This window comes from Condylura cristata, unplaced genomic scaffold (assembly GCF_000260355.1).
Source record: "Condylura cristata isolate star-nosed mole 26May11 unplaced genomic scaffold, ConCri1.0 scaffold00005, whole genome shotgun sequence".
In the NCBI taxonomy this organism is placed as follows: domain Eukaryota; kingdom Metazoa; phylum Chordata; class Mammalia; order Eulipotyphla; family Talpidae; genus Condylura; species Condylura cristata.
Window position 1 is genome coordinate 33598349 of NW_004567106.1, and position 14554 is coordinate 33612902.

General features: G+C 44.6%; 1 protein-coding gene across 1 annotated transcript in view; it reads left to right on the plus strand.

Moving 5' to 3' along the window:
* EEPD1 (endonuclease/exonuclease/phosphatase family domain containing 1) overlaps positions 1 to 13353 on the plus strand; it is a 102785-nt gene extending 89432 nt beyond the window's left edge. Inside the window, exons 5-8 of the mRNA XM_004676855.2 lie at positions 1482 to 1616; positions 2778 to 2916; positions 11002 to 11196; positions 13083 to 13353. Of these exons, the coding sequence (XP_004676912.1) occupies positions 1482 to 1616; positions 2778 to 2916; positions 11002 to 11196; positions 13083 to 13282 (669 nt within the window). The 3' untranslated portion in view covers positions 13283 to 13353. The remainder of the gene's footprint in view (positions 1 to 1481; positions 1617 to 2777; positions 2917 to 11001; positions 11197 to 13082) is intronic.
* Positions 13354 to 14554: the final 1201 nt, after the last annotated feature.

Here is a 14554-nt window from a genome sequence, read left to right on the forward strand (position 1 = left end):
TTTGAGCCTCAATTCCTTCATCTTTCAAAGGAGCACAGAGCCCTGTTCCAACTCAGATGGTGTCTGTTGGATTTTGAAAGGTACTGTACATTGGAATGTGCATTAGCAGACCAAGGCTTGGCAGGGTCCCCACGGTTCTTAAAATAGTGCTCTCTCCATTAGGTGGGCAAGTCCATCATTTTAATATATTAAAGTGAGAGCCTGCACAACACTGCTCCCCGTTTGTTCCTTCCTTCCTCCTCTGCACGTGCTTCTTGAGCCAGGCTGCTGAGCCTGACAGGGTGTGATGGGACCTGGACTGTCAGACACTGCTCAGACTGTAAAAAGTCACTTCCTCTCCTTTCAAATAAACATCACACACCCCTCAGATGACACATCCCCCTCTAGAAGCAAAGCTTCCAGGGACTAGATGGGGCAGCAGACAAGTCTTGCTTACTTCTAGAAGTCCCCTTGTGCAACATCCCTTGGCAGGCAGATTCAGAGTGGCCACTCTAATCGCCAGAAATGGCAGAAGGTTAGCACCAAGTGCCAGGTTCCCAGCCCGAACCATCCTGTCCATCTGCCCCATTGCCAGCCCTCATAGCATCCAATACTGGGGTTTCAGGCTCCTGTGTGGGGCCCCATCTCCCTGCAGAATGCCCTTGACCAGTTCCAAACCATTGGGAATGCTGGCTTTGACCTCTGTTTGTGTATTTCTAAGCCTAACAAATATTTACTGAGCATTTTGTAGATGGTATGCAGTGGTATTTGTAAGCAACAATTAATCAGTAAGTAAAACCTATCCTGGCCCTCCCTGGTGGTGCAATGGGTTAGGACACAGCACTGCAAGCTGGCTGCAGCTGCTTCAGTGCTAGTTCGATCCCCGCCCAAGGGTGACCACATGGCGCGGCAGACCTCTCCTGACCCACCCGCTGCTCCCCATCAGCAGTGTACTTTGTTGATCTGTCTGTTTGCTCCCCACTCTGTCTCTGGTGAATCCTCTCACCACCCCTGCATCTCTGGCCTGTACCCCAGTTCTGTATGCATGAATAAATAAATCTTAAGAAAAAAAAAAACACATCCCTTAGAGTTTTATTTGATTCTCAGCATTTCCATTTGTCAGATGTGGAACTTCAGGGAAATTACTTAATTTCTCTGAGCAGTGGAGTCTTCCCGCGGCAGATGGGGTTATGAATGGCTAGCTCATGAGATGTGATGGTTAAAAAATAACTCTGTGCCTCTGGCTTCCTTCCATCCCCCCACATAAATAGAAGAGTCCAGACATTTTTTACCTGACTATATGTAAAGCACTGAACTGGGCAGTATGGGAAACTTGGGGGAGGGGAGCTAATGTTCTATGGCCTTCGGGATGTGTTTTTTTCCTTCCAGAAACAACCCCTGCACCTATTGTGTTTCCCTATTTCCTCTTGGCAGCCCCCAGCTCCAGGCTGAACCCTGCCACAGACAGACCCTTCTCTAAACTAACCTTCTCCTCTCCACAGGGGCCTGGGTTCTCAGGATTCCTGTGGGACACAGCGGCTGGGGTGGAGCTAAGGGATGCTGCCTGGCAGGAGAGCTCGCCCAGCAATGGGCACGGAAAGCCCACAGGTCCCAGCCCATACCTCGCCCGGTTCAAGGTAGTTGTCCATGTTGCTGAGTGTCCATTTGTCCTAAGGCAAAGAAGCCCTTTCTAAATTGTGAGCCAGAGAAGCCTCACCTTTTTATCTTGCTCTTATTCTCTCTCAGGCTCAGGTCAGCACATACTCTGGGGGTTTCTGTGTCTGGTAAACTTGTCTAGAGCAGGAGTGAGAAGGATTTGTGGGACTGTAGCTCCAGAGCACCCATAATTTGACAGGTGGTCAACCCCTAAACCTGACACACATTAGAACCACCTGGGAAGATTTTCTTAGAGTCAGGACTCCCCAGGTTCTACCCAAACATACAGAAGTTCTGGGGTAGAGCCCAAGGTGGTATGTTTTTCTAAAACAACCTCAGCACCTCTTTAGTCCTCCCAGTATGAGTTAAGGAGATTGGGCATTCGGAAATTTTGAGATTATGGGGCAGCAGATTTCTGTTATTACCAGAGGAAAGGGTCACTTGGAATTGGAGAGGTTCAGGGTGAGCTTCTATAATGGCTGGGCATCCGATAGCTACCATCTCCAGAGGACCCCTTCCCCCAGAGTCAGGAACAGCAAGCAGACTGAAGTCTCTCTGAGTCCCCCAGAAGTCCCTGGGAGGTGTTAATGAATAGCAAAATGATCCAAAGTCAGCAACAGGAAGGAAGGATAACTGGGCCGAAACTAGTCACTAAGTCAGCGATCAATCTAACTCATTCCCATGGCCCTTACCTGTGAGCTGGGCATTTAAGTCCACCCTGCTTCTTTGTGCTTCTGAGCAGTTCTAGAGCCTGAGAATTTCTCAAACCCCCGCACAGTTTCTGTCTGCAGGCACAGGGCTTGGCCCTGTGATCTGCCTGCTGGGCCTGCTTAACTCTGGTTGGGATCTAGATCACGCACCTGCCCCTATCAGGGGGCAAATTTCCAGTCCCTAAGTTGGGGAGTGATGGTCCGATGTTGGGGTGGACTGATCGAACAAGTTAGGTCTCCTCCTGCAAGTGCCTCAGGAAAACCTTCCAGCTGAAACCCCTTGCCTTAGTCCCCCCTTGTGTTAGGGAGCTAGCCTTGTTTGTTTACCCTGGTCAGGGTTGGCATGAAGCTGTTTAGAGTTGGAAGTTACTGATACAGAAATGAAACAGAAATGCATTAGCCTGTCCTTGTTGCTTTGTTGCCTATGCTCAGGTAGGAGGTAACGACTTGACCCTTGTGAACCTTCATTTGGCAACCCTGGCCCTCCCAGGGGCTGATAATCCAAGCAAGAATCACAGTGATGGCCACCGCCTGGCTGGCTTTGCCCAGACCCTGCAAGAAACCCTGAAAGGTAAGAAATGGTCTTGTGGCTCAGCCAACAACTCCCAGTTGTGCAGGGTAGGCAGGGTTGCCTCTTCCTGCCTCTCTTTGATCTCTAGGATGGCTCTTCTGCAGCAGCAATGCGGATGTATGGAGGGCACAGGAGACATACTATCCCCTATTGGCATGGAGTCATGCACCCCCAACCTCTGTGCATGGGGGCACCCCTGTCTCAGTGAGCCTAATGCATGGGTCCCATAATGTCAGCTCTGCTGCTCTTTTTGATGAAAAGGATCAGAAAAAAAAAAAAAAATAAGTGTTGACACTCAGCACCATGACAGCTGCTCCTGGCTGGATTCAGCTGGTGTGGGTGAGCCACGTGGCAGTGCCACCTGCAGATTTACACATGATCTTCCTTTAAAGAGAGTCTTTAGAGTCAAGACAGGGAAGTCCCAGTTAGTGGTGAACTGAGTTTTTCTCTCGTAGGGAAGGGGCCTAAAGTGCTCAAGAAAGCTGAGTTCTAATCAGCTTCTTTTGGAAGCTGTTGGGCCTTGGGCCTCAGGCATGTCAATTCGCCACACCAAACCCTCCAGCTGATGGGGAGCCCACAGGGCTAACCTCACAGGGGTGCCAGAGGGCTGATAGCTGTCCCTGCAGCTCCCAAGCACACAGTCGGTGCTCAGACTGGACACTGGAAAGCCTCACAGGAGCTGAGGAGAAGGCAGGCCCTCTGTTTCCCAGGCTTTGCTTCCTGAAGTGTTTCTGCATGTGGTTTCCCAGAAGGAAAAGTTGACATGGCTGTAAAGACGGGTATATTTTCAATTTGTTTGGTTGTCAACTCTGACTTCTAGGTGAGGGTTCACAACTGGAGACCTGTAATTCTCTTCCATGTTCTTCAGTCTCTGTCAATATTCTCTTATCTTCCTAAACCTTTTCTTGTTCAATTGGCTACTCACAGTGGGTGATTTTATGAAGATTTGGCTAAAAGAATAGTTCAGCCAAACTAAAAATATATATTTTAAAAGAATTTTTGAGTGTAGTAAAATACACATAACATAAAATTTACACCTTAACCACTTTTATGTGAACAATTCAGTGGCATTAAGTATACTCATGGTCTTTCACAACCACCCTCACCTCCTTCTCCAGAACTTTTCCCAAACTTAAATTCTACCCATAAAACAACCCTCTATCCCCAACTCCTGACCACCACCATTCTATTCTCTGTCTCTGTGGATTTAACTACTCTAGGTTAAGATAAAATCGCAGAGTAATTATCCCTTTGTGTCTGGCTTACTTCACTTATATTATGTCCTGTGGTATGTTCATGTTATAGCATGTGTCAGAATGCTCTTGTTTTTAAGACCAAATACTGTTCCATTGTGTTTGTAGTTTATATACATATTTAAAAATAGATAGACATATATAAAATATGTAGTCATATCAAGTCTAGATGCATAAATATAAATATATATGTAAATATGTACATGCATATGAATAGAAGGAATGTGTTTCTTTATTCATTGGTCATTAGACAGTACCGTTATCATTCTGCAACTGTTGTGAGTAACGCTGTGCAAAGTCATATATTGAGCCAGGATGTGCAAAGTCATATATTGAGCCAGGATGAGCTGTGACCAATATTCTATTTAAATTATGAGTCGTTGGGCTAAAAAAAAAAAAATAGTTAGAAAAGTGTGAAAGCTGATATACTCCATCCAAGAAGCAGCTGTGTGGAAAATTATTCACTCAGTGAGTCTCTAACCTACTAAGAAGGCTGATTTGGTAGATTTAGAAATCTGTGGTTATTTGTGATTGTTCTCTATCTTTTCCTTTTCTTTATGTGGCTGAAGAAAAGAAAGATCACAGTTCATAACTTCTCTGATAACTTCAGAACACACTCACACTTTTTTCCCTGATATCCAGGAAGTGGTCAGGTTTTGTCAGAAAACCTGGGCAGGTTATTGTTCCAAGTTGCCAAGGAACTATTGATCAATAGCCTGACTTAGCCTTGACATGTCCAGATATGGACAATGACTCATGTCTCCGGTGTCCACCTGCTTGTAACTAATATCCAATTAATTGTTAACTGTCACAGGATTGAGGAAACATCAAAGCCTGCCCACAGTGCAGCAAGAATAAATCAGTTAGCAGAGGTGGTTCAGCTAAATGCAGACTAAGTCTTCATTCTATGGGCTTCTATCAGAGCAAACAGAACCATTTGATTAGCAAAATCTGGGCTTTTCTGGCATAAAATGTGTTTCAGTTGACATCAGCAGGTCCTCTGGTGGAATTTTCTTCTTTAAGACCCCACCAAGGGGCCCTCCCTGGTGGTGCAGCGGGTCAAAGCACAGCACTAAGAAGCTAAAGCTACTTCCACATGAGTTGGATCCCCACCTGCCCCAGAGGTGACCCACATGGCGCAGCAGGCCTCTCCTGACCCGCCCGCTGCTCCCCTCAGCAGTGTACTTCAACTATCTGCTTGTTCTGCTCCCCGCTCTGTCTCTGGTGATCTGGTGAATCCTCTCACAGTCCCTGTACCTCTGGCCTATACCCCAGTTCTGTATGCACGAATCAATAAATCTTAAAAAAAAAAAAAAAAAGACCCCACCAGGGGTTGAGGAGAGGGCCTTGAATTCAGCAAGAGTGAGGCAGGATGCATGGCAAACATGATGTCTGTGCTGGGCCATTCCCTGGTGGGAACCACTCCTGCGATTGTCCCCAGCATTTTTTGCATCTGGGACTATCTGAGGAAATCAGCTGCAAATATTCTCCTCTGGCTTCTGGGAAGGGAACAACTGGGAAATCCACCCCAGACAGATGGCTTTCAGGAGAATTCAGGCCTCTACACATCTGTGGATTGTCAGAGGCAAGTCCAGCCTTTATGTCATCACCCAGGTTAATTTGACAAAAAGAAAAACAATTATAAGAAACCTAGGTGTGCCCTTCAAAAAGAGCTGTTGTTTTCATCCTTGAAGTTGTGTAGAGGTGGATTTATTGACCTTGGACACCAGCATCTCTTCTGGATTTAGAATTGATTATTCAGCCCAAACTTTTTTCAAATCTGCCAGTATCAAATGGTTCTGTTTGCTCTGATAGAAGCCCATGAAATGAAGACTTAGTCTGCATTTAGCTGAAACATTTCTGCTAACCAATTTATTCTTGGTGCACTGTGGGCAGTCTGGGGCATTTCCTCAATCCTGGGGACATTTAACAGATAGCAATTAATTGGATATTAATGAAGTTGAATAAAAATTTCTCTTTTTATAGGGGACTACCTGCCTCAGTTTTCATAACTTATAGTCTTCCTTCATATTCAATAAATGTAGCATCTCTTTTTTCTTTCCTTTCAAATATAAACTTGCCATAATTCCGAGGTGCATCTCATACCTCATTAACCCATTTATTCCACATGTCAGCCATCACTGTTCCAGGCACTGTTCCAGGCACTAGGGATCTCCATGTGAACCTGCAGCTCTTCCATTCTAATTCTTGGTTAGGATCCCTACATTTGAAGACTGTCTCAGTGACTATAGACAAGCTATTCAACCTCTTATATTCTTAGCTTCTTCCCTGCTGAAAGGACTCTGCATACAGTGAGGACTCAATGGGCTGTCATAAGTCATTAACACCGGCCAGGTATGAGTTACTCATATTCTCAAGTTGGCTTTCCCCTTGGAGGTTGGCACTGACTTCCTGAGTGCTAAGGTTATTAAGATCTACCATGAGGGCTATGAATACATGTGTCTGTTGGCTAAAAATGGCTGCCAGAAAGGTTTGCCCTCTTCTCTTTGTCCCTCACACCCCCAGGATAGTGTTATCCACAGTGTACAAGTGCCCTCTGCTGGTGGCATGCACTATTTTTCACATTAGATGTCATTCCTGGTAGAGATATCAAAGAGATTTTGTGTGGAGTGTCATCCTCATTTATAAGCTGCCTTCTTTAAAGCCCTAAATTAAAGACTTGCAATATATTACTGTCTTTGCAAGGTATGACAGAAATGCAGCTCTTCTCGATAACCTCAAGACAGAAAGTGATGTCTGGCAGAGATAATAGGGGTTGTGAAGTCTACCTGGAGTCCACTGTTCTTTTAGGATGTGAACTCACTCTGGAAAATGTCCCCTGCTTGTCTCACTTAGTGTTCTGTAAATAAATCTGCAGAGAGAAATATTGAAAATGCATTAGAGAGAAATAACTTAGACCCGTTTTTACCTTTCTAGAAGTATTGTAAAAAAAAATCACAGATTTGATGGCTTCAACAACAAAACTATTTTCTCATGGTCCTGAAAGCAGAAAATCAAAGATTAAGAAGTTGGCAGGGTTGTTTCTTCCGAACAACCTCTCCTTGTATTACAGCGGCACCTTTTCCCTGTAGCTCTGTGTCTTTCCCTCTGTGTGTCTGTGTTCTAATCCTCTCTTCTTAGGACACCAGTCAAATTGGATTAAGGCCACTCTAATGGCCTCATTTTAACTTAATTACTTTTTTAAAGATCTTGTCTCCAAAAATAGTCACATGCTGAAGACTGGAGTAGAAATTATGCATGTAAATTTTTAGGGGGGACACAATTTGGTCTATATCAGGTCCCCAAATCACCTAGTAGGCCTCACTGATGTAATAACTAGCTTCTGCTAGATGTTTTTTTGACAAATTATTATTATCCTGAATCATAAAAATTGCAGGAAAGGGGCCTGAGCTCTCTGGTAGATGCCTGAATTAGGCACTTAACCAGTTTTTCTAATCTTGACAAAACTCCAGAGAATGGAGAATGGATCATTTTCCCCTCTCCCAGACCTAATGCCTGGTAAGAACTGGAAGTGGCAAGGCCAGGCTAGCACTCTCAAAGTCATCTGACTGCTTTCCTTTAAAACAGGGCCAAGACCATTGTCTTCCAATTCACGGCTCTTTGGAGTTTGTGTAGTTTGCAGCAACTCGCCATGACCACTAATCTTCACAGTTAGCACCAGTGGACAAGATTACACAGTTTTAAATATTGTGGGAAAAGGAGACAAAGCTGTCAATCTTTTAGAGAATGTAATGTCAGTTTGTTAAACTTAAGAAAAATTCTTTTAAAAAAATTAGTCCCTTTAAGAGAATGAAGAAAACTGTCAAATTGCACCATAATGTCTATCAACAAATGGGAGTTATACTGGGAAAAAACATAGAATCTCCTATTCATAATAAAAATTAAAAATATGGCCCTCCCTGGTGGCGCAGCGGGTTAAAGCACAGCACTGAGAATCTAAAGCCACTTCTGCATGAGTTCGATTCCCGCCTGCACCGGAGGTGACCACATGGTTTGGCAGACCTCTCCTGACCCGCCCGCTGCTCCCCTCAGCAGTGTACTTCGACATTCGGCCTGTTCTGCTCCCCACTCTGTCTCTGGTGAAGCCTCTCACTGCCCCTGAGCCTCTGGCCTGTACCCCAGTTCTGTATGCACAAATAAATAAATCTTAAAAAAAAATAAAAAATATGAAACTTAGATGTATGGTCATAAAATAAAGTGTAACACTTTGCTGAATAAACAAAGAAAAAGAGGCAGAGCAGGCTGTTGGGCAAGAAGGTTGGAGTCCATGTCTCTGTCCTTCCACATCTTGTATTTACTGCAGTGGCTGGAGAACTAAGCCCTTTGTTGCCCTGAGTGTGGTTCCCAAGCTTGACTGTACCTTTGGACCCCCGGAGAGCTTTAGGGAGACTGAGAACAGACTCACTGAAAACACTCTGAGTCAGAATCCCTGGGGGGAAGCTCTGTTTCTGGGTGGAACTTTGTGCTAATATTTCCAGAGACCCTTGCTGTGCCCAGGGCTTGCTAGGGCCTCTCTTTCCATACAAATGACAGCTTCTCTACTTCAATCCATTCTGCTTTCAAGGATTCCTACAGGATGCTGTGGTTGAAAAGAAAATGTCTGAAAGCTGATGATTTGAAGCAGACTAGGATGTTTTGATAAGTGAAAAACATAAGCAGGAACTTATATGGAAAGTTGCTATCATTTATGTGAATACAAATATGTACATCTGTTCATATGTCCTTAGAATATCCGATGGAGGCACAAAGAACAGGAAATGACTTTATCTGCTCAGCTAGGATGAGAATGTTAACTAAAGTTGATTTTTATTTAATTTAATTTTTTTTCCACAAAATTCCACAAGCATGAGAATATATAAACATTTTCAATGAAAGAATAACATTGAAAGATAGTAAAAGCTCAGAAATACATCAATAAAATAGAATGCAGCTCAGGAGCAAGTCACTGGTAATATGATATTTAAAGTGACAGGTATCACAATTGAGTTGAAAAGGAGGAATTTTCAAAAAATATTACAGGACAAGTTAGTTGTGGAGAAAAATGAGAGTAAATTCCAACTAGGTTAAAGTTTGAAATGTCAAGGAATGAAACCATAAATATTTGTATAATTTTGGAGGCACTGTAAAAAATTTTGTTTGTATTCTAAAAAAGAAGGTTTAAATTTCTGTAAACTTCAGTTTGATAATAGACCTAATGAAAAGGCAAATGGCAAGGTAGGCAATAAAAATTTCCTACATGTAATAAAGGATTGATATTCTTAATATGTAAAAAGTTACTGGAAATCAATGAATATGATGATAAGATCCTATACAAAGAATTGATACAAAGAACCTATGTTGCAAACAAATCTTGGATTCTTCTACCATGTCCATTAAAAAAGAACCAGAACTTCTCTGAGAAATGACTGATTCCAGGTCCTGGGGCAGGAAATGTGAACAAGATGATCCTGGAGCTTTTCTAATACCAGAAAGAAAGATGTTAAACAAAAAATGTTTTGGGAGTATGTCAGAGGAACACAGGAGTCCACAAAAGAGCTCCCAATGGCCAAATCTGACAATTTGAGCAACAAAACATTGGATTACTACTCAAAATACAAATATCTGTGAGTCCATACTGACATAAATTAATAAATGAGAAAGAAAAGTCCTCTGTGCAGAAGGATTCCAAATGATTTTGTAGATTCTCCAACCCAAAGAATGGGTGCATTTATTTTACCCTCAAATAGAAAGGATACCCCATTTTCACATACTAAGTTAGTTGTTAATGATTACATGTTGGCGAGGGATTCAGTGAGAGGAACTTGCTTAATGATGCTGGAAAGAGTTGAAATCAGAGTTAGAAAGGAGATTGTATCAAGCATTTTAACTGGGACACTATACTAAGGTCAGAAAGTAGATTCTTGAATGAGAATCAGTATTATTTACATCAATGAACATTGAGAACAGCCTGGAATATGGCAACAGCAGGAGATTGAGAAATCGTGTATTCAGCAGGTGGATGCTTGCAAAGAGCTGCTTACTGAATGCCAGAGAGACCCAGCCTCCACCCAGGTCCCCGGGAGTTAGAACACACCTTCCTGTCATGGGCTCACATTGCCAGCCTTCCTTCCTGGTATTCTACATTAGGAAAGCACCCAATTACATCTGGAACACTCCCAGCCCTCAGGAAACCAGACTGTTTCCAAACCTCTCTCCTCACCCAGGTTCTGCTCATCCTTCCTGGCCTGAGTGCTCCCGTGCACGCCCAATACCCAAATCAGGCACTGCCTCCTCAAGGGAGCCTTCCTGACCACCTTTCCCTGTGTTCTTTGGGCTCCTGGCACGTTTTTACATCTGTGCTCCACTCTCATTCTTTTCCTAGTCTGACCTTCCAATGAGACTGGGCTCCTAGAGAGCAGGGCTGTGTCTCCCATATGTAGGCCCCAAGTAGGTGCTCACTGAAAGTTTGTTGGGATTTTATTAAATATCTAAGACCACTAAGCCTTTTTTTTTTTTGCAGGAAAAACAAAACAAAAAACTAGAACCATGAGCTGAAACAGATATGACCTCTGCTTCACACACACACACAGACATACACACATACCATTTCCAGAGTTCTTCAGATTTTTTTTCCCTGTGATGGTGGTATGTGGTGGGGAAGGGTTTGGTGTTGCACAAGGGATTTTGAGATGTTGTAAGACTGAGAACCACATTGCTACCCTAACACTAGGGAATCAAATCTGAGTAGCACAGTCCCCCTTACAGTGTGCTGTGGTCAGTGTTTTAGTTCTACCACCTCTTGAGTTCCTGATTTTCTTTCTTCCATTTCCAGGGGAAAAAGACTTGATTGTTTTAGGGGATTTTGGCCAGGGGCCAGACAGCAGTGACTATGACATCCTGAGGAAAGAAAAATTCCACAACCTGGTCCCCGCACACACCTTCACCAACATCAGCACCAAAAACCCTCAAGGTTCAAAGTCTTTGGACAACATCTGGATCAGTAAAAGCTTGAAGAAGGTTTTCACAGGTAAAGCAGAAATCTCTCTTTCTCTTACTAAGAAATGGATTTCAGAAACCATTCAGGCAGGATGGAGCTTATGGATTAGCACTGTCTATATAGTCATCAAATGGGGCCACTTTTAAGAGCAAAAGGGGATATGAAAAGTAATTAAAAGATGTCCCCTGATCTCCAACAGAGGCAATCCAAGCATGTCCCTGGGTGTAGGCTGGCAGAGTTCTGACTGAGAGAGGAGCTGATGACCCCATTTTTAGGGCTCTAACCATTCAGCAAATACTCTTCAAGACCTGTCACCTTCATGCATTGTGTGATGACCTGAGGTCTACCCACCTGCCCACAGTGCTCTGAGGAGCAGCAGCCAGGGTGGCAGATGTGTCACCATAGCACAAAAGTGCTCTGCAAGGACTGGATGTGATAGGTGACCTCACCATTGAAAAGCAACCCTCCCTCTAAACCTGCTGAGCAGATTTTGGTTCAAGAAAAATTAGCGATAAATATAGATGTGTTGGCCCTCCCTGGTGGCGCAGCGGGTTAAAGCACAGCACTGAGAAGCTTAAGCCACTTCCGCATGAGTTCGATCCCCGCCTGCCCCGGAGGTGACCACATGGCGCGGCAGACCTCTCCTGACACGCCCGCTACTCCCCTCAGAAGTGTACTTCATCGATCTGCCTGTTCTGCTCCCCACTCTGTCTCTGGTGAAACCTCTCACCGCCCCTGCACCTCTGGCCTGTACCCCAGTTCTGTATGCATAAATAAATAAATCTTTAAAAAAAAATAGATGTGTTGGTAGAACCTTCTGATATAAGACAAAATCAGATGTTCTCATCCCTGTTTGGAAACTTTTTCTAAGTACCAATGGAAGCATGTTACTCTTCAGTGAGACATAGACAATTTAAAAAGTACTAAAGCCGGATCCCACCAAGACTGTAATGTGCAACCAGCATTGAGATCCTCAGGGCTAGAATTTCCCATCCCGACTGTGTCACTAGCCTCTCCTCCTTTTGTCTAGGCACCAGTTTCCTATGGGACTGTGTCAGGGTAGATGAGACCAGAGGTAGTGTGTCTTGGTGGGGAGAGTCAGAGGGTGACAATCATCAAATTAGGCAAGATTCAGTGTGTGATACACTCTTCTGGCCAGAGAGAGACCAGCCCACAGCCTGCCTGGCTGCCAGACACATACTTGCGGGAGGCCTAGCTTGACAAAAGCTGGTGGAACTGAGAAGTTAGAAACCTTGCTGTGAAGTTGCAGAGACCAAGGTGCAGGCATGAGCTGCCACTGGAAGTGTTGTCATCAGGTTCAGTGTCTACCAGACCCCATGACCTGTACCAGCCCCCACACTGCCTGACAACCCCCAAGCCACATGGTGCTTTCCAGCTGCTCAGAACCAGCTTCTGGCACTTTGTGTCATTGTTTTCCAGTGTAGTACCCACTTCACATATTTCTAAATCATAACTTTCTAAGTATTTTTATATATTACTAACTGAGGTAAAATACCTTTACCTTCTATACCTTCTCTGTAACTCTTTTTTACCCTTTTTAAAGAATTTCTCTCCCTCTTCCCTCATAATATCCTACTTTGCAAAATAAGACCTTTGCTTTGAGCAGCTTTGTAAGACATTTGCTCCTGTGTCAAAGACTTTTCTTACTAGGCAGTTTGGAAGTGATGAGGAAGAGGTCAACCAAAGGCCAACAGGTACAGGAATGGGCAGGCAGCCTATACTCAGGTGGTCTCAGTCCCTAACCAGTAACCCCTCAGAAATTCAAATTAGCAGAGATATTTCATTTGTGCTATCAAACTGAGAACCGCTGTCAGGGATCCAGCTTCTGTAGCCTTGGCCTCCACCTGCCAGCTATGACCTCCTCGTCTGATTTCCGAATCTTCCCTCTCCCTCAGGTCACTGGGCTGTGGTGCGAGAAGGCCTCACGAACCCTTGGATTCCAGACAACTGGTCCTGGGGTGGAGTGGCATCTGAGCACTGCCCCGTGTTAGCTGAACTATACACTGAGAAGGACTGGAACAAGAAAGAGGGACCAAGGAACGGCAGCAGTGTCACGCTGGAGCGGAGTGAGGCCAACATTAAGCATGAGCGATGATGGCAACAAATGGGGTTCCCACCCTCTGACCCCAGAGGGCACAGGCGAGGAGTCTGCCCTTGGGGGGAAAAAGCCGAACCAAAAATGCCCTTCAACCCTCCCTCCGAAAACAACAACTGGGCCTTGAACCCCCTGCCTTCTTTGTGAATGTTTCTGGACCTGGAATGGGGGGGAGGCAGAGCACATTGGGCCCTCGAGGTGCCAGGTGGGCCAGTCAGAACCCCAGGAGAGAACTGAAATGTTTGCTGTTCTGGGGAGGCTGCCACCCTCAACTGACAGGGGCTGGCTTCCCGGAGTGAGGTGACGTTGCGGGAAGGAAAAGAGAGGGCGGCTGCTCGGGAAACAAACGCCAGAGCGCCCTCCTGTGGCCGCCAGTGGGAGCTGTTCGGGCTGCAAATTATATAAAGCTTTTACCTGCAATTGAGCATGCCCCTCGAATATTCCGAGTGGTGATAGTTCGTTTTGTTTTATAAAAATAAACTGAGATGAACCTGCCTGGCTGCAGTGAGCACCCTTGGGGTGGTTGCCCACTTCCAATGCCTTTGTGTGGGGCTCTGTCCTTTGGCATCCTGAACACAGTGCACCCCTCAGGGAAACCGCTCCTTTAGCATTGCCCCCCACCCCAGACATTGCAGGGGCACCTGTTCCGACCTAGACTCTCCCTACCTGGTACTCAGGAGCCGGTTCTGCTCCCAGCACTGGGCTCTTCTCAGCTGCAGCCTGGGCCCCAGCTGCAGGCCTGTCCATCCCACCCTCCAGCCCTCAAAGCAGGATTTTCATAGAATTTCCAGAATCACAAATTTTAAGATGAATTAATAAATGGATGGCCTATCTCTTTGTTTTCCACTGAATGTTAAATTCAAGAGGGTTAAGTAGAGCTTGAAATCCAGAGGAAGGGTGCTTCATTTTTTCAAAAGAAATCGTTCAAGCTGGGGAGCAGGAGCATAAGTTCATGATACTTTCTTCTATTTTTATATATATTTGAGATGTTACATAATATCAGTGAAACAAATGCATAAACAATAAAAGGTCCCAGCCCAGAAAAAAAAAATAGAACATTTATACTTTTTATAGACTAACTACTACATTTCTTGGTAGACAAAGTAGGCTGCTGAAGTTTTCACTACAGTGGGGGTACAGGTGGAAGTGTTTTGCTCCCATCATTCTTTATCTTGATGCCACTCCTTGAAGTGGCTATTTTGCTAGGAGTCACACTCTGGGGGTTGAGGGTTTAATTCTAGAATGGGGAAATTGAAATATATGTATTTTTAC